At 35.9% G+C, this 24,904-nt stretch overlaps 1 protein-coding gene and 1 long non-coding RNA gene across 9 annotated transcripts; one reads left to right on the top strand and one right to left on the bottom strand.

The window, feature by feature from the left end:
- Positions 1 to 11,252: 11,252 nt before the first annotated feature.
- On the top strand, positions 11,253 to 24,121 carry LOC123266615 (protein diaphanous). 8 transcript variants are annotated; one of them, XM_044730926.1, is made up of 10 exons: positions 11,253 to 11,641; positions 11,810 to 11,888; positions 17,623 to 17,805; positions 17,888 to 18,186; positions 18,327 to 18,347; positions 18,510 to 20,436; positions 21,187 to 21,606; positions 21,694 to 21,937; positions 23,553 to 23,634; positions 23,738 to 24,120. In XM_044730926.1, exons 2-10 carry the CDS (start codon positions 11,853 to 11,855, stop codon positions 23,757 to 23,759), a joined length of 3,234 nt encoding a protein of 1,077 aa, XP_044586861.1. In that variant the 5' UTR covers positions 11,253 to 11,641; positions 11,810 to 11,852; the 3' UTR covers positions 23,760 to 24,120. The 8 variants fall into 8 exon arrangements, with proteins under 8 accessions (XP_044586861.1, XP_044586865.1, XP_044586859.1 ...); XM_044730930.1 differs by lacking the exon at positions 18,327 to 18,347 and having other exon boundaries at positions 11,255 to 11,641; positions 23,738 to 24,119; XM_044730924.1 differs by lacking the exons at positions 11,253 to 11,641; positions 11,810 to 11,888 and adding an exon at positions 12,694 to 12,943 and having other exon boundaries at positions 23,738 to 24,121.
- Positions 14,332 to 15,806, bottom strand: LOC123266616. The gene is made up of 3 exons (XR_006509820.1): positions 15,716 to 15,806; positions 14,918 to 15,650; positions 14,332 to 14,833 (listed from the first exon to the last, which is right to left on the bottom strand). It is a non-coding gene; the product is annotated as an uncharacterized LOC123266616 (long non-coding RNA).
- Positions 24,122 to 24,904: the final 783 nt, after the last annotated feature.

Genomic DNA, 24,904 nt, shown 5'->3' with positions numbered 1-24,904 from the left:
ACTCAAGTTAACTGACAATTGTCAATTTTTTTAATTTTTATAACAAATAAATTACAATAAAAAAATTCTTGTAAAAATTTTCACTAATAATTATTTTTAATTTATGACATTAAAATTAGCAATCACTTGATGACCCTGAAGTTAGCGGACAGCAGACAAAATAAAATTTCAGATAGGGATATCTACAAGCGAAATTAAGTTTTTCAAGTTCACCAAATTATAAATTGTTTGTCATTGACTTACCTACAGGTGACAATAAACGAAATTTTTTTTTTTACTAATAAAAAATTTTTTTAATTAAAAATTAAATTTTGGAAAACTCTCACCGTGTTTCCTATCGGTTTATGAATATGAAATTTTCAAATTTAGTTTATTTTTGGATTCCAAAAAGATGATTTCAGTTAGTTTTTTAAATTTTGGCTTAGGGCATTCTGGGACGTATATCTGAGAGTAAAATGATTATTATTAAAAAAAAAAAAAAAAGTCACCTTTTTGTCTTTGAAAAATCTAAAGATGATATTTTTTTTATTTTAAATTTGATAGTCGGATCGTTAGATATCCTTCATTTTTGATTTTTTTGAAAATTTTGGAGCCGGATATCAAAGTGAAAAATAATCAAAATCGAAATAAAAAAAATGTCATGTTTTAATTTTTTCAAGAATCTAAAGATGATTTATCTCGGATTTTTTATTTTCTTATTTATTTATTGAATATCCTTATTTTTTTGTTTTTTTGAAAATTTTGGTCCGGAATATTAAAAACAAAAATGATGAGAAACACAAAAAAAGAAGTTGTTTGTTTTCATTTCTCAAAAATCTAAAGATGATTTTTTTCAGATCTTTATTTTTAATTTTCCGCTAAGAAAATCGAAGATTTTCAAAAATCGGGAAGTTATTCTTTTCACCCCGTTTTTCAAAAATTAAGTTTTCATCAGATCTCAACGTTTTAAGGTCATAGGAAGCTTCCCTGACTACCCCTGCGTTGTTGTCACCATGCCTGTATGTATGTATGTATGTATGTATGTGTGTGTGTGTGTGTGTTTTTTTTTTTTTAGGGGGGGGGAATCCTTTTTACGGATTCTAGGCATAGCTGTTTGGCCTGGATATGTGGCGACTCGACGCAGCGTCATACTAAAACTCGACACTAACGCCCCTACCCACTAAACCCTAAACCCCTTTTCCTTCTTTCCTCTAATCCCTCATGGAAACCGCCGTCAGGCATTACTTCGTGAAGGGAGGATCTAGCTACTGCTCTTCCTTCTGGTGGCCAAGGTGTTAACTACCTTCCTTCTATCTTCTGCTATTTGCTCTTTTTCTTTCGGTGGAACGCAAGTCTTTGAGGACTTCTGTTGCAAACGTGTTGGTAGCGTTCCAGGCAGCTTCTGATGACAACATTGCTTCTACTAGTGAATCTGGTTGCGTTCTCTGGTTCAGGATCCTCTCCAGTTCTTCACGCTGTGGATCGAAACGAGGACATACAAAGAAGACGTGCTCCGCGTCTTCAGCAGCTCCTGGGCAGGACGGGCACTCCGAAGAGTCATCGTGCTTAAAGCGGTGTAGATACTCTCGAAAACACCCATGTCCCGACAACATCTGCGTAAGATAGTAATTGACCTCACCGTGATTCCGGTTAAGCCAAATGTCGATCCGAGGTATGAGACGGTGCGTCCACCTACCCTTCTCTGCAGCATCCCATTGTAGTTGCCATCGGCCTATGCTCTTCTGCCGTTCTTCAATTCTAAGTTCTTCAGGGCTCAGTGCAGTTGACCTTTTTCGTTGGTAAAGGGCCCGTCTTTCCTCTGCTAGAACTCTAAGAGGTAGGGTTCCAGCAATGACGCACACTGCTTCTTCTGATATAGTGCGGAAGGCACTAGCTACTCGTAGGGCACTTAGTCGATATACTGGTCCAGCCTTTCTCCATGATTCTTGCGTCTTTAATGCGTCGGCCCAAATGGATATTCCGTAAGTGAGCACCGATATGACTACTGATGACAATAATAGCCTCCTGCTCTGTTTTGGGCCTCCGACGTTCGGCATCAGTCGTGCGAGACTAGCCCTCACTACTGACGCTTTGGCACTGACATGTTCCACTTGCTGCTTGAAGTTGAGTCGGGCATCAAGCATCACTCCCAAATATCGGATATGAGGTTGTGATGTGATTTCTTGTTCGCCGACTTTCAGCTTAATGGTCTCTACCACTTGTGTGTGTGTGTGTGTGTGTGTGTGTGTGTGTGTGTGTGTGTGTGTATGTATTAGTATGTGACTCACTTATAACTTTTGAACGACTAAACCGATCGGAACCTACCAAACGGCGTTCCAAAGAGTTCCCTCAAACTTACATTTCCTGTGAATTTGAACCGATTCGAACCGATAGATTTTGAGAAATTTTGAAAAATTTCAAAGAAACTAAGAACAAAATTTTTTTTAATAGTGGTTTTAAGGGAATAACTTTAAACGGCTATATCGATCAACTCCAAAAACTAATCCACCCTTAACCTAGAAAAACTACGTCGATCGCCGCTAATCTGGTCAAAATCAGTTGATTCTTTCGAAAGATATCGTGAACGAAAGAAAACCGAAAAAAGTGTTTTTTTCCACATAACTTCGACATTTCTTTTCGAATCGTTTTTGATGAAATGAAATAATTTTTAGAGCTTTGAAAACCGCGTCGATCTCCGCCAAGAACGTAGAAATCGGTTGATTGGTTCGAGAGATATCCTCGACGAAATAATTGGAAACAAGTGTTTTTTTAACATCACTCCGAAATTTTTTGGAATAACTTTTAAATGGCTTCAACGATCAATTTAAAAAACTAATCAGCTATTAACATAAAAAATTACGTCGATCGCCGTCAAGCCGGTCAAAATCGGTCAATTTGTTCAAGAGATATCGCGAACAAAAGAAAACCGGAAAAAGTGTTTTTTAGGAATAACTCCAAATTTCCTAGTTTTATCAATTCAAACTTGAAGATTCTTCATGAGACTGAAAAAATTTAAATTAGAATTTCTGTGAAATCTGTCAGAGATGGTCACATATCAGCTGTTTCAAACATTTGACTAAAAATTTCTGAAATACAGACTGAAAAATTTTTTCTTCCTTGTTTTACTCTTATCGTTTTACGTCCCCAATACTTCCCTTACTCGTTGATCCTTATTTACCTCAGGCATGTCTAATTATTTTCAGTTGAATTGTCTTCATTATATGTTTTTTACAGGATTAAATGATTCATACATCACAAAATAACTAACAAAAGAATTAGTTTTTTAGTAATTTTGTTTAACGTGAATCATATATCTCAAATTTCTTAAATCTAGATGGCAAATTTATTGACTTGAGTAAAAAAAAATTTTAATTTATCCTGATATTCTCTGTCAAAATAAATATAAAAAACTGAAAAATATAAATATTTAATGAACAAATGAAAAAAATAAAGATTTGAAAAAAATCATCTTTAGATTTTTGAGAAATGAAAACAAACAACTTCTTTTTTTGTGTTTCTCGTCATTTTTGATTTTAATATTCCGGATTAAAATTTTCAAAAAAACAAAAAAATAAGGATATTCAATAAATAAATAAGAAAATAAAAAATCCGAGATAAATCATCTTTAGATTCTTGAAAAATTAAAACATGACATTTTTTTATTTCGATTTTGATTATTTTTCACTTTGATATCCGGTTCCAAAATTTTCAAAAAAATCAAAAATGAAGGATATCTAACGATCCGACTATCAAATTTAAAATAAAAAAAAATATCATCTTTAGATTTTTCAAAGACAAGAAGGTGACTTTCTTTTTTTAACTTCCCGCTAAAAATCTCAGATTTTCAAAAATCGGGAAGTTATTGTTTTTACCCCGTTTGGCAAAAATCGAGTTTTCATCAGATCTCGACGTTTGAAGGTCACAGGAAGCTTCCCTGACTACCCCCGCGATGTTGTCACTATGTCTGTATGTATGTATGTGTGTGTGTGTGTGTGTGTGTGTGTGTGTGTGTGACTATGTGACTCGCTTATAACTTTTGAACGGTTGAACCGATTTCATCGCGGTTGGTGCCATTCGAAAGGGCTACGCTGAACTTAGATTTCCTGAGAATTTGAACCGATTCGGACCGATAGATTTTAAGAAATCTTGAAAAATCTTAAAAAAAATAAGAAAAAAATCATTTTTGAAAGTAGTTTTTTTGGAATATCTTTTAAACGGCTCTATCGATCAACTTCAAAAACTAATCCGCCCTTAAGCTTAAAAACCACGCCGATCGGCGTCAACCCGATCAAAATCGGTTGATTCGTTCGAGAGATAGCGTGAACGAAAGAAAACCGAAAAACCGAAAAAGTGTTTTTTCACATAACTTCGTCATTTCTTCTCGGATCACTTTTGATGACATAGCATAATTTATAGAGCTTAAAAAACCGCGTCGATTGCCGCCAAAAACGTAGAAATCGGTTAATTAGTTCAAAAGATATCGTCAATAAAAGATTTGAAAACAAGTGTTTTTTTAAAATCACTGCGACATTTTTAACTTCCCACTAACAAAATCGAAGATTTTCAAAAATTAGGAAGTTATTGTTTTCACCCTGTTTTGAAAAAATCGAGTTTTCATCAGATCTCGACGTTTTAAGGTCATAGGAAGCTTCCCTGACTACCCTCGCGATGTTGTCACTGTGTCTATATGTATATATATATATATATATATGTGTGTGTGTGTGTGTGTGTGTGTTTTTTTTTTTTTGTAGGGGAATCCTTTTACGGATTCTAGGCATAGCTGTTTGGCCTGGATATGTGGCGACTCGACGCAGCGTCATACTAACTCGACACTAACGCCCCTACCCACTAAACCCTAAACCCCTTTCTCTTCTATCCTCTGATCCCCCATGGTACCGCCGTAAGGCATTTCTTCGCGGGGGGAGGAATTAGCTGCCGCTCTTCCTTCTGGTGGCTAAGATGTTTTTTATTTCTATCTCCCTTCTAGTTTCTGTTTTCTGCTCTTTTTCTCTCGATGGACCGCAACTCTGTAAGCACTTCAGTGGCAAAGGTGCTCGTGGCGTTCCAGACAGCTTCTGATGACAGCATTTCTTCTACTATTGTCTCCGGTTGAATTCTCTTTTTTAGAATCTTCTCTAATTCATCGCGCTGTTGGTTAAAACGAGGACATGCAAAGATCACGTGCTCCACGTCTTCAGCGACACCTGGGCAGGATGGGCACTCCGGAGAATCGTCGTGCTTAAAGCGGTGAAGATAGGCTCGGAAGCAGCCGTGTCCTGACAACATCTGCGTAAGGTAGTAGTTAACCTCTCCATGACTCCGGTTCAGCCAGTCGTCGATCCTCGGTATAAGACGATACGTCCATCTTCCTTTTTCTGCAGCGTCCCACTGGAGCTGCCATCGGTCGAAGCTGTTTTGCCGTTCTTCAGTTCTGAGCTCTTCAGCGCTTAGTGTAGTTGACCTTTACGATGATAAAGGTTCCGTCTTTCCTCAGCGAGGACTCTGAGAGGCAGAGTTCCGGAAATAACGCACACTGCTTCCTCGGATATTGTGCGGAAGGCGCTGGCGACTCTTAAGGCACACCGTCGGTATACTGGTCCAGCCTTCCTCCATGATTCTTGCATCTCGAGAGCGTTGGTCCAAATAGATATACCATATGTAAGCACCGATGTGACTACAGATGATAACAGTACCCTTCTGCTCTGCTTTGGCCCTCCGATGTTCGGCATCAGTCATGCTAGACTTGTTCCCACTGCTGACGCCTTGGCACTGACGTGTTCTACCTGCTGCTTAAAGTTGAGTCGGGCATCAAGCATCACTCCTAAATATCGAATATAAGGTTGTGATGTGATTTCTTGTTCGGCGACTTTCAGCTTAATTGTCTCTACCACTTTCCTGCTGGTAATAAGCACTGCCTCAGTTTTGTGTTGCGCCAGTTGCAGGTTCACTGCGTCCATCCACCGGTTAACGCGCTCGAAAGTGAGATCGAACACATGGTTTATCTCGTCAAGATGTTTGGCAACGATCACTACGGCTACGTCGTCTGCATATGCTACGAGTTTGACGTTTCTTGGCAGAGTTAGTCTTAATAGGCCGTCATACATAATATTCCACAGGAGCGGGCCTAGAACTGAACCTTGTGGTACACCTCCAGAAATAGCATACTCCCTTGGACCGTTCTTCGTGTCATACTTCAGGACCCTGTTTTCAAAGTAGCTTGCTACGATCTTAAGAAGGTATTCTGGTACATTCTTCTCTTGGAGGGCCTGCATGATGCATTTCCAATTGGCGGAGTTGAAGGCATTTCTGATGTCTAGGGTCGCCACCAGGCAATACTTCTTCGTTCCACCCTTCCATCTGGTTCCTGCGATTGCTTCCTTGGCCGTATCAACAACCAGTTTGATTGCGTCCAGGGTTGATCGTCCTTTCCGGAATCCATACTGATTGTCTGCCAGGAGTGGGTCGACTACTGCTTCAATTCTCTGGTGAATTATGCGTTCGAATATCTTACCCGCTGTATCTAGCATGCAAAGTGGGCGGTAAGATGACGGTTCATCCGGTGGCTTTTTCCCTTTAGGAAGCAGCACTAACCGTTGCTGTTTCCACTTTCGAGGAAAAATCCCTTCTTTGAGGCAGGTGTTGTAAACATCCAGGAATAATGCCGGTGCTGCCTTTTATAGCTGTTTTTAAGGCAATGTTAGGGATTCCGTCTAATCCCGGTGCTTTATTATTCCCTACGCGGTTGCAAGCCTCCGTCAGTTCTTCTTCCGTGACAGTTGGAATGTCCTCCAGTTCTCCTTGAGCTAGCTGGTAGTGAAGCTCGCGTTGCTGCGGAAACAGCGCGGTAACGATTCTCTGCAGAAGTTGTGGGCATGTGGGTGCCGGCATTTGTTTGACTTTAGGTGATTCATGACCACCTTGTACGGCCTACCCCACAGGTCTTTGTCCACCTCGTTGATGAGCTCTTTCCAGCATTGCCTCTTACTATCCTTGATGGCTTTGTTCAGTAATCGACGGGCTTTTGTACTCTGCGACCAGCTCCGCAGAGTTAGGTCGTCGATAGCCACGCTGGGATATTCTCCTTTTCTTTAGACACTCTTTCCGAAGAACGCTGATGTGGTCGTTCCACCAGTGTATTGCCGGACGTTGGCTTATGCTGCATTTCCGGACCATACTTGCGTCACAGGCCTGGACAACTCTTTTCATCAGGTCCTTGGTCATTTCTTCTGCGGGTCCAGTAGTAATCGGTTCACTATTCAGGGCTATTATCAATGTGCTTGTGTCAAAAGACTTCACTTTCCATCCAATGGTATTGAGTGACTTGATTGGTCTTCTTGTATTCCGGTCATGTAATATTTCCCAGAGAATTGCCTTGTGGTCGCTGGCTGTGTAGATATCCATCACCTTCCAGTCGTATTTCCCACTGATGAGGCTGCTGCTGACGAAAGTGAGATCTACAATAGAGCTTGCTTCCCCTTTAGTATAGGTTGGCGTATCACCACTGTTGAGCTGGACTACATCTAGTGTAGAGAAAGCTTCGAGGAGTGCTTTTCCTCGCGCATTTGTCTGCTTGCTGCCCCAGTCTACTGCCCAGGAGTTGAAGTCACCGGCAATCGCGACCGGATAATGCTGCTTGGCGTCCTCGGTCAGTTTGTCCAAGAATTCAGTGAATTCAACAATGGATAGGCTAGGTGGTGCATAACAGCTGTAGAAACGGATGCCGTTAACTGTTGCTGCTACAAAGCCGGCATTATCATTGTTAACTACACTCTGGAAGGGATGCTTACCACAAGACCAGATGACAGCCTTGGTGGTGCTGTCAGATTCCCAAGGCTGGGTATTCAGGTATCTATATGGCTCTGCTATCATTACTAAGTCTAACTCTAGTTCTCTTGCTGTTTGCATAAGCAGATCATGTGCAGCTTCGCAATGGTTTAGGTTTAGCTGCAATATCTTCATGTCTGTTTGTTTGTTATCTTCTGGAGTGCCTCTTTAAATACTGGGCACCTGGATGCGCCGGCATGATGAGCCGAGTTCTCCGCACTTTGATCCGCGCATAATACACATTTCGCTGGGATTTTGCATTCAGCAATCTTGTGTCCCTCTTGTCCGCACCTAATACATAGCTTAGACCGATCCACATTGCTCTTGCACTGGGATCCAAGATGTCCAAAGTGCCAGCACTTGAAACATTGGATTGGTCTCCTCGTAGCTCTGATTCGGCAGTTGGTCCAGCCGATCCGGACTTTACCGCTTCCTGCCAATATCTTGCGCGCTGCAGCTGCTGGTAGTGTCACAACAGCTGTCTGAGTACCTCTGTAGGCCTTATGAATCTTAATTGTCCCTAGTGGTATCTCGCAGGTTTCTCCGATTTCCGTTTGCAATGCAGCCTGAATATCCTCCTTGGTTGTGGTACCGTCAAGATCTCGGATTTCGACGTCTTCCTGTGGCCCTTTGCAGATTACCTTCGCGTCTTCTTGGAGGATGTCCGCGATGGTCTTCTGTAAGGCTTGGCCTCGGTCAGCGCTCTTCCTCGAAAGCGTAATCAGCAAGCTCCCGGTCCTAGTTCTTTGGATCTTATCCACTGTAGTACGGACCTGTTCGTCAGGGACGTCCTGCTTTATTCGCTTCAGAATTTCAGCATACTTTGCCGTCTCTGCGGGGCGGATGATCAGTGCGTCCGGCCTAATCCGTTTGCGCGGTTCTTTCCGATTAGGCTCTGGCCTGGACTCTTCCGGCGGTTGCTTCTGGAGCTTTTCTACTGCTTGCTCTCTCTTGGACTTCCTTGACTGGACTTTTTGCCATTCATTCACCTCCTTTTTCCGCCGTTCTGTGTTACCGCGTTTTTCGGGGGACTTGGTTTAAGGTCCTTCTTCTTCTTAGTACGGCTGGTCATTGAGTCTGGGGAATTTCGTTCTTTCCTTTTCCCAGGCCTGATTTCAGTTCCAGTTTCCTCTCCGTCTCCGACAACTGACTCGACGTCACCCTCGCCACCTGTGTCCATCTCCTCGACAAACGTGTCGGCTTTTGCTGGTGGAACCGCTGTCACACTCGTCTTCATCACGATATTACCGTGTTGTTGTTGGATTTCCTGCCATTCTTGGTCCAGTTTTTTGAACCTTCTCAGGGCACTGCAGATGTTCGTCGACTTCGACTTGATCTCCTTGTGGACATTTTGCTTGGTTTGGAGAAAGTCCTGCAGTCCACAGACTAGCTTCTCCAGATGTGCCAGCGCATCTGTCCTCTTCATCTTTGCACTAAGTAGCAGTGCGTCTTGCTGGGCATGAGGCCCGTTTTCACTCTTGTTTGTTTCCTGTGCATTACTCATACTTTTTAATTTACCAGCGCATCGTACGGAGTGGAGCGGGTTGCCATAACTAGGAACGGGTGTACCCTCGGAGATAGTACTCCTACCCCAGTTCCCTGAGGCCTAGCCGACACTTAGCCAGTCCCGGAATACACGGACGGACTAGACTCGCTCGGAGCGGTGAAGATTCCGATCTCTAACACTCACTGCGTACTTCCTGATCAAGGCCCGAAGTGGCTGGCTCCTGATCCACTGCTGCAACTTACACCTCGGTAGAGCAAGCTCACATCAGCCGTGGCCTGCATCGTCGGAAACTACGATACAGGTTCCGGTCACTCCCAGTGGGTCACAGCAGAGAACGATCGTCTTGTTAGGTCAGTTAGTGCGACCAACCCATTAAAGGGGAGTTTTGTCCACGGGAGCGTATTTTGTTTGGTTATTTTGCTTGGCTCCTACCCGCTGTACCTCATCAACTAAGAGATTAAGTGTCATCCAAGGACAGCGAGCGTTCTCCCATCCGCTCGGGGAGACGCGCCCGGTAGCAGTATCTCTTCTGCCCCGTGTGTGTGTGTGTGTGTGTGTGTGTGTGTGTGTGTATTTATTTATCTTAGGGGGGGTAATCCTTCTTACGGATTCCAGGCATAGTTGTTTGGCCTGGATATGTGGCGACTCGACGCAGTGTCATACTAAAACTCGACCCTAACGCCCCTACCCACTAAACCCTAAACCCCTTTTCTTCTTTCCTCTAATCCCTCATGGAAACCGCCGTCAGGCATTACTTCGTGAGGGGAGGATCCAGCTACCGCTATTCCTTCTGGTGGCTAAGGTGTTATTTTTCCTTCCTTCTAGTTTCTGTGTGTGTGTGTGTGTGTGTGTGTGAAAGTATGTGAACCGCTTATAACTTTTGAACGGCTTGACCGATTTCATCGCGGTTGGTGACATTCGAAAGGGCTTGACCAAATTTAGATTTTGAAAACTATTTGGACCGATTCAGATCAATAGATTTTGAGAAACCTTCGAAAAACTGAAAAAAAAATTTTTTTTTAAATGTGGTTTTTTTGGAATAACTTTTAAACGGCTTGATGGTTCAACTCCAAAAACTAATCAGCTCTTAACCTTAAAAAACCACGTCGATCGCCACTAGTCGGGTCAAAATCGGTTGATTCGTTCGAGAGATATCGTGAACGAAAACCGAAAAAAGTGTTTTTTCGGAATAACTCCGAAATTCCTAGTTCTGCGTCGAATGCTGCCAGCGCGTGACAATCGGTTTATTCATTCAAAAGTTATTGTGGTTTAAAAATTCAAAAAATAGTGTCTTATCAAATCTCCATCAGATTTTTGAGCTCGAAGAGCTCAAAAACGTCATTGGTGCAATTTCAAGCGCCTAAGTATGGAATTAGCGGGAAGTTGCAGGGATGGCCTTCAGGGTCAACCGTTTTCCTAATTTTTTAATAATAATCATTTTACTCGCAGACATACGTCCCAGAATGCCCTAAGCCAAAATTAAAAAAACTAACTGAAATCATCTTTTTAGAATCCAAAAATAAACTAAATTTGAAAATTTCATATTCATAAACCGATAGGAAACACGGTGAGAGTTTCTCAAAATTTAATTTTGAGTCTGAAATTGGTCTGAAATTGTCTAGTTTCGGTTGGTTCAACAGGCATTGAAACTCACATTTTCAATGCAGTTTATATGAAAAAAAATTTCTAATGTCATTCAACTTCACTGTCATATTTTTATTTGATATTTTGATTGTCATAGTTTAATAATATAATAATAATAATTAAAAAGTAAATTTTATTTACCTGTTGCTCGAGTGAAAGCGCTCCAGACCGGTTCAAGCGCCATCTTGAAGCCAATAACGGGACTTACGGGAGCAACTATCGATAGTCGATAATAATATTTAAATAAATATAAACAAAAATAGATGGCGCGAAACTTAACCTAAAAATTATTAGTCATCTACAAAATGTACAGCATTCTTTTGAAAGTAATTTTCTAAACGATCGTTAGCGTTAGTCAATGAAGTGTTCGTTTTTATTCATGCATTTATTTAAAACTATTTTTACAAAAACCAGTCAGTGTAATAAATCATAAATTTGTAAAGTCAGTGCTTGAAAAAAAATCATCCGGACAAATATAAGTCCTCAGAGTAATTAGTAAAAATTTCAGCATCGAAATACTAATTCTTAAAAACCAGTTTACTACTATATATTTTATTTATTTTTTTGTTGTATTGAGGATTATTATTTGTGCGTAATTATTTGTTGATAAATTAATTAAGTTGGTGATTTAAAATGCAATCGTCATAAAATTTTAATGCCAGCACTACGGAAATTGTTAATTTATCGGTAAGTTATTAAGTTCAATTATAGCGTCATAATAATTAATAAATAGTTTTATTTATCATTTTATAATTAATAATTTCATTAAATCATTTTTATTTTTATCATAAAAAATAAAAATTAAATAAAATTACTAAACCAACTTATTATTAATGAAATTATAATTATTTACAGGAAAAGCAATGATTACTAAATGATAACATAACTGTATCCGGAGATGGCAAACAGAAGAGACAAAGCTGCTTCTGGTTTTGTAAGTTTATTATTTATATATTAAAAAATATTAATTATTCAACTCTCAGACCTCTGTCCTCCTAAAATTGGATTAATTATTCCTACTGATAAGATACGCAACGAGATACGCCTCAAAAGTATAAACAGAGTAATATAATAAATAATATTAATAACATTATCAACAATAATAATGTAATTAATTTGATAACAGTATTGTTTTATAGGATACCAATAGCCGAGATAGATGTAACGGTAATAGCTTAACGCTTTAGGCAATTTCTTGATACACTGGAATACCTTAAGCATGGAACTCCGGTCTTTACCTTCTCCAAGTATCCGTGACCTTCTTCCTCAACATCAGCTTGCTTTTTATTTTCCTTTTCCTTCTTTAATCCGTCCCAATTCACTAAATTATTAACCAAAATCGGATCTCCTGGTTTTAGAAAAAATACAATCACAAATCAAGGTCTAAGTTGGAAATTCCAATGAGACATTTTCTTATCGCTTGTGGTATAATTTTTTTAACTACCACAGTTTCGAATTATCTAGAAAATTCCAATCTAATTTTAATTTAAAAAAAAATTTAGACCAGATTAAAAAGATAAAACTTTTTTTTTCTAACGATATTGTTATCAAATAAATATAATTTCTGATAAATAATGACAGGAGTGATGTTATTAGGAAGTAAAATTGTTGATAGGAAATAAGTATAAACCACAGGTGACCAGCACCACCTGTTTAATAACTACAGGCATTTCGTCATGCTACACTCGTCGTTACACGTATAATCACTCATATATATATATATATTTGTACGGATAAATGTTCACAATACGACATATTGTTATGTATGTAACTAGTGTAAAACGTGTGTGCATATTAAGCTACTCAAGTACGGATACAATTTCTACAGTCAACATTTGTTTATTATTAATGACGTTTATAGTGTACGCATCGCTGTTACTTGATAGTCATTTGTGAGTGGCCGATTTTATTTTGGCAAAAATCCCTGAATTTTAGTGATTGGATATGTCCATCCAGAGACGCAAGAGCTGGTACAAGACAGCAGAAAAAGTAAGTTTTGTTATTACATTTATTTTATTAATGCAGTTTGCTTATTTAGCTATCTATCAAGTTGATGCGAAACAAGGTCTTGATTGTCTGGATTCTACAAAAAGAGCTGATTTCAGTGATTCTTACTATAGAATTGACGTCATGTTCATCCAAGTCCATGTTTGTCACATGTCAGAGCTTCCAAAACCGGCCGTACTACATTTTGTACCTTTTTTTTTTATTACTCAAGGTCACTGACGTTGACCATTATTTCAATTATAATTAATAATCCATTTGTCTAATTATTTTAGCGGAGTTTAAATATTGTCAAGCTTTATTTATCTTATCTGGACATGACATCTGCAGTTGATAATAAAAAATATTACGCTAATTTAATGATTTAATTAACTAAATTAAATACTTACAAGATAAACAATCAATTTTACTTGCTAATTTTTGCAACTATTTATTTTTTTTTTTTTTAAATAGTTTATAATTTTAAATGTTGCAATAATTTATTTAAAAACTATCTTAAAGATTAAGAAATATCTTTAAAATTTTATGGAATAATTTATAAATTAGAAGATTGATAATTATTGGTTTTAAAATTTTGATAAGATTAATTGAGATAATTATTATTAAATAATATTATACTAGCAACCTAGCAGTCACTATGTGACTGCCGTAACTTGTGAAATATAAATAAATAAAATTTTGCTTTATTAAATAATGACTTTTGTTAAATTGCACTGTACTTTCTTAAATATTGACGTTTTTAAAAATATAAACTCATCTCGATGTTACACTCATCAAGAGCTTTCATGTGAATACTCACATGCATTTTTGATATATTTTTTATATATACATATATAATATATATATAAATATATGAAAAAACGATGTGGGTACTCAAATGAAAGGTCTTTATGAGTGTAATGTCGGAGTGAGCTTATATCTTTGAAAATGTCAATAATTCACAAGATGCAAGGTCATTTCTTAATTATTGATATTTTTAAAGATATAAGCTCATCCCGATGTTACACTCATCAAGAGCTTTCATTTGAGTACCCACATGCATTTTGATATATTTTTCATATATACATATATAATATATATAAATATATGAAAAATTGATGTGGGTACTTAAATGAAAGGTCTTGATAAGTGTTATATCGGGACGAGCTTATATCTTTAAAAATGTTAATAGTTCACGAGATACAAGGTTATTTCTTAATTATTTATCTAGAGATAGAGCATTTTCGAATGCACCCTAAATACTTATCATCATAAATTGACCAATGGTGAGAATGATATGAAACCATGAAAAGGCACAAATTAAAATCAAGACTTTTCTAACGATACCAAATTTTTACCATAAGAACCCATTTAATCATATAAATACACTGGCCACAAAATTTTGCTAATTCTCTTAATAATATAGATTAAATAATATTATATTAAATTGATGCTTGATATTATCTAACTGGTTGACAACTCTAAAGTATCATTACCTAGAGTAATAAATATATAATATAAGTTTCAGTTGTAGTGATCAGTGTAAATTGATACCGGGAGGCAAGTGTGACTTGCAATTTATATAAAACCTCCTGTATATCCACAATATTATTACTATTATTGGTAATATTACTTCACTGAGAATTAAAGAAGCAGGTAATGAAGAAAAAAAAAACATAAGTAAGTTAATATTAAAAGTAATATCACTAGAAGAGTGGATGTGAAGGGAGTGGTGTGAAAAGTACTCTCAATTATCTCGAGCCAGCAAAAAATAGAATTTCAACAGAGGCGTGCCTCTTGTATAGTACGATGACGCCAGTCTACACGTCTCGTGATTACCTCATCGACCTTTATCTCGGGTCTTCATTGCAAGGTGTCTGGACCATTAGCACCAACCTGAACATAAACAATGTGAGTTAAATACCGGTATTTTCTTCGAGCAGTAATTATTAATATGTTTAATTTAAATTAACTATTTACTTTTAAATTCTCAGGCGCTGGTGGGTCATGAACTGGCTTAGCTGTGAATACAAACTTTCGCCACACGTAACTAAAATTCAGCCAAGAAAGCAAGCCTATGCTGTCTAAACAATTGGAACTCTTATTTTTACCTAAAATTGAAGATTTATTAACGTTGCTGGAAAAGTAAACCCGTAATAAGGCTATCAGGCATAAATTCCACGGCATCAGGTATTCACAGGAGTTTTAAGGCCGGCTGAACTCGTTCCTGATAAGCAGCAGCGTGCCGAGTAAAACGGTGTCTTGCTTATTGCCGTTCTTCCTTTTTATCTCACTCTCTTTGAACTTAAATTAAGAGAGGAGTAAGATTCAATGAAAAATAAAAATAAAATTTTCTGAGAGATAAATTTACAAGAGAAAAAATTGTTGAAAAAAAAAAAAAAAAAAAAAAACAAAAAAATGAACCGTTAATCGTCATGTCTGATGACTAAACGTCATCGATATTATTAAGTCTGAGTTGTTTGAGTATAAAGATATGTTATATTATAATTTAATATCCTTTTAGCCGCTGATTACCCGATTATTGACAGATCGAAACAGTGGATTGGTGGCTGATTGCCGGTCGTTGACTGTCGAAGTATCTCTTACACGATTTTCACCAAGACCACAGACATGACAGCCATTTATTAAATTAAATACCGTCTTGACAGCGACTTGTTGCCGATGACCGAAACTCCTACGTCTCTCTACCTCGCTGTATATTAAAAAAAGAAATAAGACATAAGAGAGGGAGGGAGTGAAAGAGAATTAAACGCTTACCAACGAGTTTTCTCAGCCGAGAGCATGAACCAGTCTTTCTTAAACTTCACTTCTATGCGGAACTGACCTCAGATTCACAACTAAAACGTTCTCGTTCTTTATACTCATTCCCAATCAATTAAATTATATGGTAATTTTGTCTACATGAAGAGCATTTACGCAGTACGCTATTTATTTTTTTAGTGTGTGGTTTTTTTTTATTAAAAATTAGAGTGAATTATTTATTTATGTATTGTTTTTGTTGCGTTTTTAATTTTAATACGGAAATGGATCATGAGTGCGAGTGTCATTGTTAAAAATAACCAGGCGTATTAATATTAATTATTATAATGATGGATATTAATTATTATTACAGTTCCAGTTGTCTTATAAAAATATTCCAGCCTAATAATAATAGTGACGAAAATTTAGAAAATTATTTTAAAAAATGCCTTTAATTTTTTAACTGTGTATTTTAAATTTTGTAATTCGTGTATTTGTCCAACATGATTACTGAATGGGTGAGCTACTATAAACACATTTTATTTGAATTTGAATGTTAAAATAACATGATACATCTGTCGATTCGTTAAATTAAATAACGACGTAAATTTATTTTAATTATTTTTTAATAACGTCACTGTTCGTTTTTATTTATTTAAATATTTATATTTTTAAAACCGTGAGGAGTTGTGGCACAAGGTCGTGTGAATCAGTTGGAATTTTTCTCAATGTCATTTTTTTTAAAAAATAAAAATGTGTCATTTTTTTAATGTTAAATAGGAGCTACAGAAAAATTAGATAAGAAAAACTAATCAAAAGAAAAATATATAATACTCAATTTACTTTTAACGGCGCCAGTTATCACTAAATATTTCTTATACTTTTTTATGGAACTTTTAGTCGCCAGTTATTTAATCAGAGTATTACACGTACATTCCGACAGTAAAGATAATAGACTAAAGACTATTTAATGTCACACATCACGCCTTGTCGTATTGTCTACCGAATAAGCAAAGTGTTGCTTTCAAAATGCCATCTGAATTATTTATTTATTTATTAATTATTATTAAATCAATTAACTTATTCTAGAAAGGAATTTATCAGTATTTATTTTTTTTTATAAGTACCAATGTCACTTTCCATGATAACATCGTTATAATTTAAATAAATTCCACAGTTTATTTTATTGTTTTTATTTACAATGCGCTGTAATGTTTGTAATATTTTTTCGGTAAGTTGTGAATTGTTTCAGCCTTCGATGATTTTTATTTTATATAATAAACATTGTTTTCTTTTTTATATTTTTTTTTTTGTAAGTAATTAAATAATAAAGCGTGAAAGTGGCGAATATTGTATTCAAAGTATTCAGAGAATTTATGTTGCTCAATGTATAGAGGTCTTTGGATGATCTTTACCAGTCGGTAGAAAAATTTTTGCGATTACACAATCAATTGTCAAAGACTTTTATTTTTTTCTTTTATTATTGATAAGGTCTGAGAGTTGTTTTAAGAGATTTTTTTATGTTTTACTTCTAGTAATCAATCACCTGGTTGTGTAAAAAGTTTACTAGAAAATTAACTTCTCAGTTTGTTTTTATTTTAATGTCAATTTTTTGTTACTTTTAACTTCCGTTACAATTTTTATTTAAAAAGCAATCAAAGATGTTTTTATAAAAAATTATAGTGTTAAATTTATTTTATAGCTGTAATTTTTTAACAAAAAAAAAAAAACTATTGATTTTTATGGAGTAATTTTTTTTTAAAATTTATAGATTGGAACTTTAGAAAATCTTGGTGAAGTTTAAAGTAATAAATAATTTTAGTATTATTAAAATTATTTTATAAAATATTTTACTGACATTTTATTGCAAAAAAAATTTTTTTAAATTATAATTAATAAAATTTTTTTGTTTAATTTCAAATTAGCTGGACACATGGTTCGGAAGACCAAAAAAATCTGGCCGCGGAGGAGGCGTAAGAAGCGGTACAGGATTTAATACAATGCCCCGTCCACATTCTGGAGATGACTTTGATGAAATTGAACAGCAAAGATCAATTATTGAGAAGATGGATGAAGAAACTGTTAATGATCGTTTTGAAAAGATGTTGGTAAGCAATAAAAAAAAAATAATAAATTAATTAATTATCTTTAGTAAAAAATAACTACTTAAAAAATAATTAAACCTTGCAGGCGAACATGAATCTGACAGAAGAAAAAAAGGAGCCACTTAGACAGCAACCAGAGGCCAAGAAGAAAGAAATGCTGGTGCTGCATATGAAAGGCAGTATCCAGGAAAACAGATCAAAATTTGACAAACCAGCTGATTACATCCAATATCTCGCGCAACCAGATCTCAGTGTAAATAAAATTTACAGCTGCATCGAGTCACTGAGAATAGCGTTGACAAACAATCCGTTGAGCTGGGTCCAGGAATTTGGCACCAAGGGACTTAAACAAGTTCTCGCAACACTTAACGAGTGTTATCGGAAGTACGTACATTATTTATAATTAAAGTTCTTCAGCAATTCAATACCGTACTATAGTTACAATAATTCATACAATATATTATACAAAAGATCGTGTCAAAAGTCAATCTAATAATATTTTTTATTCACTCTATATTCTGCAGTGCCTCTATACATTTTGATAGGTAAATAAAAGACTATTAAATTAGATTAATTACAAAATATAAAAAAATTTTTTTTTAGCATTGCTTTAGAATCTAAAAATTTTTATTTTAGCCATCGCCTTGCACGTTTATATAAAATAATTAAAAAAAATAAATCACTAATTAATTTTTATCTTTCCACAGTGATAATCGGTACGAAAGAATCCAGTACGAGTGTATAAGATGTCTCAAAGCAATAATGAACAACACAGTAGGAATAAAAGAGATGCTTGCTCACCAAGAAGCCCTAACAATAGTAGCGCGTTCACTGGAGCCCAGCAAGCCCTCGGTGATGTACGAGGCAGTAAAATTATTGGGAGCTGTTTGTTTGATTTCCAGCGACAGCCATAAAAAGGTTTTAGATGCGATAACTATGAACGGAGAGTTTAAAGGTCGTGATAGATTTTTACCAATAGTCCAAGGGCTCATGAACAAGCAAAATGAAAATTTAAGAGTCGTATGTCTTCAACTTATAAATTCCATTATTTCTTCCGCTGAAGAGCTCGATTTCCGATTACACCTGAGGAATGAAATAATGCGCGTAGGGTTCGCAGATATTTTGGAATCTTTAGAGCGCGATGACTCGGAAGACTTGTCGAGACATTTAAAGATTTTCAACGATTACAAAGAGGAAGACTACGAAGAGTTTGTCCAGAGGTTCGATAACGTCAGACTAGAAATGGACGACGTTAATGATTGTTTTGAAGTTATTAAGAACATGGTGATGGAAACAGTCGCGGAGCCGTACTTCCTTTCAATTCTTCAGCACCTGTTGTTTATCCGCGATGACGTCCAAGTCAGACCTGCTTATTACAAGCTTATAGAAGAGTGTGTGTCTCAGATTGTTTTGCATCGCTCAGGGTGTGATCCTGACTTCAGCGCGACCAAGCGATTCCAGATAGACGTCCAACCGCTTATAGATACTCTGGTGGAAAAATCCCGAGCTGAAGAAGAGCGAAAATTAGTAGAGATGTCGCAGAAACTCGAAGAAGCGATTTCTAGTAAACAAGAAGCCGAAGCGAAGCTTGCTCACGCGGAGAATAAAATCAAAGAGTTGGAAGCTGGAGGAGCTAAGCCGACTAAATTGGCAATACCTCCTCCACCGCCTATCCCTGGTATGGGAGGACCACCTCCGCCACCGATGCCCGGAATGGGAGGTCCACCTCCTCCGCCTATGCCGGGCATGGGAGGCCCACCTCCGCCTCCTATGCCTGGAATGGGAGGCCCACCTCCACCGCCTATGCCTGGTATGGGAGGTCCGCCACCTCCTCCGATGCCGGGAATGGGTCCTCCACCTCCTCCGATGATGGGAGGTCCTAGGCCGCCGATGATGAACGCCGTTGAAGTTCTTCCGCACGGTCTCAAGCCCAAGAAGAAGTGGGAAGTCGATGGTCCTCTGAAGCGAGCCAACTGGAAAGCTATTTTGCCTCAAAAAATGACCGAGAAGTCCTTCTGGGTCAAAGTTCAGGAAGACAAACTCGCGAGTCCGGAAATTTTGAATGGATTGGCGCAGAAGTTCTCCTCCAAGCCGGCGAGCAAGAAGATAGATGATGTGGTAGATAAATCCGCTCCAGCTAAGAAAATAAAAGACTTTAAGGTACTTGATGGAAAGTCTGCCCAAAATATTTGTATTTTGCTTAGTGGTACGCTCAAACACATGTCCTACGAGGAAGTTAAGAGTTGCTTGCTTAAATGTGAGGGCCCGGTTATCAATGACAACGTACTCCAGGGACTGATTCAGTACCTGCCACCTCCAGATCAGCTGACCAAGCTGCAACAGTATAAAGACCAGTACGATGACCTTACAGAAGCTGAACAATTTTGCGTTACAATTTCTACGATAAAGAGATTGCTTCCGAGATTGAGATCTTTGAGTTTTATGTTGCGGTACGAAGAGCTGGTGGCTGATGTCAAGCCTGACGTTGTTGCTGGAACTGCCGCTTGCGAGGAAGTTAAGAATAGTAAAAAGTTTGCGAGAATTCTCGAGCTTATTCTTTTGCTTGGTAATTACATGAACTCTGGATCTAAAAATGGTGGTGCGTTTGGATTTGAAATTAGTTTTCTTACCAAGGTAAATATAATAATTATTTTATTTTAAATCTAGTTTATTTATTTATTCATTAGCAATCTTGCAGTCACTATGTGACTGCCGTGACTTATGAACTAAAAAAAAATTAAAATTTTACTTTATTAAATAATGACTTTTGTTAAATTGCACTGTACTTTCTTAACTATTGACGTTTTTGAAGATATAAGCTCATTCCGACGTTACACTCATCAAGAGCTTCCATTTGAGTGCCCACATGCATTTTGATATATTTTTCATATATACATATGTATAATTTATATATTTTATATATTTCACAAATATCACATATATAAAATATATGAAAAATTTCATGTGGGTACTCAAACAAAAAGTCTCGATGAGTGTAACATCGCAATAAGCTTATATCTTTAAAAATATCAATAATTAAGAAATATTAAAAGTATTATTGTATCTTATCACCTAATGGTATTATTAAACATAGAGCATTTTCAAATGCAACTTAAATACTTATCATAATAAATTTATTATCGATGAGAATGATATGAAACCTTGAAAAGGTACAAATTAAAGTCAAGACCTTTACAATGACACTAAATTTCATTAAAAAAACCGATTTTATCATATAACTATCCTGGAGATAAAATTTTTCTTATTCTCTTAATAATATAGATTAAAAAATTATTTTCAATAAAATAAATATTTCCTTTCTCTTGAAATAAAAATTTTATTACTAACCAATTAGATATTCTAAATGTATGGTAATTTTTTCAGTTAACCAGCACGAAAGACATCGAAAACAAAGAAACACTGATGCATTATCTGGTAGACACAATTGAGAGAAAGTTCCCTGAGTGTCTAAGCTTCGCTGAAGAATTGCCCCACGTTGATAGAGCCAGTCGTGTATCCTTGGAGAACATACAGCGTACTTTGAGACAAATGGATGCGAATATCAGAAACTTGGAGCAAGATCTCACCAACTCGAAGATTCCTCAGAGTGACATTGACAGATTCGCGGAAATAATGTCACCGTTTGCCAAAAAAGCCCGTGAATCTTACGAAGTAATGCAGAATATGTTCAAAAATATGGACACTCTTTATACGGATATTTCCGAATTCTTCGCGTTCGACAAACAGAAGTACACCATCGAGGAGTTCTTCGGAGACATAAAAAAATTCAAGGACGACTTTGGGGTATTTACTATTTATTTGATTAAAATTAAAGTTAAAATTAATTAGCTAAAGTGTTTTTTAATTAATTTACCAATTAATTAATTTCAGCAAGCACAAAAGGAAATCGTGAAGATGCGCGAGGGCGAGGAGAAGCAGAGGCGCGCTCGTGAGGCTCGAGAGAAAGCCGAGGTCGAACGGGCAGCTCGTGCTGCTCGAAAACGTGCTCTAGTTGATATGAACGCCCACGAAACCCAGGAGGGAGTAATGGATAGTTTGATGGAGGCACTGCAAACTGGATCGGCGTTCAGTCGACCCGATCAGCGACGCAAACGACAAACACGAGTCGCTGGTGGTAAGTCTAAGTCTCTTAGAAAAAAAATTTTATGGTGGAGTCGTAGCAATTCTAGAGAATTTTCCTCTGAGTTGATAAATAACACTTTTCCCCCTTCTGTCACTAATCCTAACGCTTTTGTCAGTAATCATAATCATAATATAAATATTAACATTAATTCGTCGCCAATGGAGGCTCCGGTATTAACTAATTGCTTCACGACGCCAAATGATAACGAGCAGAAGAGGAATAATTTACTTTTAAAGGCTATGCGGACTCCAAAACCCGACAAGTTTTTCCAGCGGATCAGTAAATTCAAAAAATTACGGAGTAAAAATAAGTCAGCTAAATCTCCAGGTGTGAGACCAGATTTACTATCGCCTGTTTTTGGAATTACGCCTAAAAGATCCAACTTAGGGTATAGTAATATTCGAAAGCATTTTAAAATCAGAAGAACAAAGAAAGATAGTAATAATAATAATAAAAATAATATTAATGTATCAGCAGCGATTGAACCAGTTGGTAAAGGTTCATCAAATGTCAACAGACATATTCCCAAGATTTTAATCAATGATCAAGTTATTGAATCTAATGGTACACATGAGCAAGGCACTCACACTCCGTATGACTCGGTGATTAATGAACTGAAAATGCGTATTGAGTTAAAGAGAAGCGAAGAAATTCATCGGAGTAAATACGTACCGATAAATGCCGAGACGAGAAATAAATACTTTTCATTGTACAAAGAGACTTTGGTGAATGAGGCTCGTAGAGTAACACCCGGTAAAAAAAGTCCCGTTTCATTGTCAGCGACCAAACTCAACCGCGTTAGATCACGGTCCAGTGTCGGAAGGTACAGTAAAAGAAATTACAAGTTCAAAGACAAACCAAGAAGTTTGAACAGTTACTTGACTCTCGCCAGTCCTATTGATTTAAATTTATCGATACCGGATGTTGATAATTATTTAACTCCCAAAGTCACTAAGTCTTGTGGCAGTCCAAGAAGGCTGAGTGTAAATACTAGCGTCAGATCTAAAAGTTATTTTAATTTATCTAGAGGCTCTGATGACAACTTTGAAATTGATGATGATGTTTTTTTGAGCGCTGAGGATTCTGTTGGGTCTCAGAAATCTAAACCCGACAAATGTGTGCCTTCGATGAATCATTCAGACGGCAAAAGGTGGAAAAAGTTCTGGCAGCCTAATAATTCTTCCGATGTATCACTTATCAAGTACAATAAATTGAGAGCGAGTGACTCTGAAGTTATTGTCTCGGTCAAAGATATCGTGAAGCAAATTAATAGTTATTCGGAATCATTAAATAAACAAACCCAATAATTGAGCTTATTTTATTTAATGCTGTAATTTTTTTAACTTTTTTTAATTGTATATAATTTTCTGCTTTTAATGTAAATAATTTATAAAAGCTTTTTTTTTTTTGCTAAATCTATAAATGCTTGCGCTTTTCTGTAATAATTTTGTATTTTTTTAAACACTGTATTTTCAAATTGTACTTTTATTTTCAATAGAACATTTCTTTCTCACTAATTTTTCTTTTTTTCATAACTAAATACCTATAATTATTTATCTAAGATTGGGGGATTAATTTATAAATAATAACTAATTTAAAATTACAGCAGAGAGACGAGCGCAATTGAATAGAAGCCGTTCAAGAACTGGACTCGTTGGTACTGGACTGATTGGCAGAGAATTATCAACGTAAATATTTATTTAAATTTAAAAACTTTTTTATGACAAAGCAAAATATTAAGACTATATTATTATATTAGAGGATAAATATTTATGATTAAATTTTTTACAGAGAATTATTGAGCTCAGCGTAGCAAGAAACCAGATCATGTTAAATAAAACAAAACTGTGATGTAATAGTAATTATTATGAAGAGGATTATTAATTTGGACGGTGGTAATTAATTGTTTATTAATTTTAAACAAAAAAAAAATTACTAGCATTATGTTTTATTTAATGCTATTTGTTAAATAATATTAAGAACGATGAAGTTACTTCTTTTGACTATAAAAAGAAAAATGGCCTACGATATTTTGTACATTTTGTGACGGCCGATTAATCATCTAATGTTTTATATTCATTATGTACATTGACACAGATACTGTAAATTGTTATTATTTTTATACCTTAGATTTACTTTTAATTTCTACGTTTGTGTTAAGTTTTATTTAAACGCACAAAATTTCTTATTAAAAATTCACTTTAGAAATTTATTTCGTAAATTAATATTTAAAAATGATTAATGACAAATAACATAAATTAAAATTTTATATCTTGTGAATTTTAATGTTTATAAATTTATAATCACAGTGTACATATTGCATTTTAGCGATACGTATAATTAAATTTAATTACTATTATTAGTTACAATCATAATTAAAATGATAATTATTTTATGATAGTGATAATGCATTTATGTATGTCAAACAAATATAAGTAATAATTTTTTAAAAGCCCGCTCGAGTGAATAAGATTAAGTAAATTATTACTTAATAAATAAGTTTAAATAAACGAGATTATATTTTTCGTACAAATAAAATAAATATTTTACGCTACAATACGATTATTTTTTTTTTTTATTGTATTGTATTGTAATAGAGGCATTGGTTTTTATTTTTATAACTAAGCTTTTTGGATTTAAAAAAAAAACTTATTTGGACCAAGTGACTGCCATTTAACCAAATAATTTTAATATTTATTAAATTAAAACCGATTTGTGCCAATTAAAATTTTTTTGATTAAAATTGCTCAGTTTTACACTTTATTTATTAACTAAAATATTGTAAAAAATTCGACTGTACTAACAAAGATAAATAAACTTAAAAAACCAATCGAATATTATTTATTTTTTTTTTTATAAATTTTTATGATAGTGAAGTACAGTGCGCGTCATTGATTCATACCGGTTAAAAATTTTATGGCAAAATAGAAAAATCAAAATTTCGACATCTGTAAGTAA

Source organism: Cotesia glomerata, linkage group LG6 (genome assembly GCF_020080835.1).
Source record: "Cotesia glomerata isolate CgM1 linkage group LG6, MPM_Cglom_v2.3, whole genome shotgun sequence".
Lineage (NCBI taxonomy): Eukaryota > Metazoa > Arthropoda > Insecta > Hymenoptera > Braconidae > Cotesia > Cotesia glomerata.
Note: the sequence above shows the minus strand (reverse complement) of the source record. Positions and strands in the feature narration are given on the sequence as shown.

Excerpts from the sequence above, each read along its gene's own strand:
- LOC123266615 (XM_044730924.1), top strand. The coding sequence starts at position 12,899 with ATGTCCATCCAGAGACGCAAGAGCTGGTACAAGACAGCAGAAAAA. Across the intron at positions 12,944-17,622 it reads GGTACAAGACAGCAGAAAAA|CTGGACACATGGTTCGGAAG; the intron begins GTAAGTTTTGTT and ends ATTTCAAATTAG. Across the intron at positions 17,806-17,887 it reads ATCGTTTTGAAAAGATGTTG|GCGAACATGAATCTGACAGA; the intron begins GTAAGCAATAAA and ends TAAACCTTGCAG.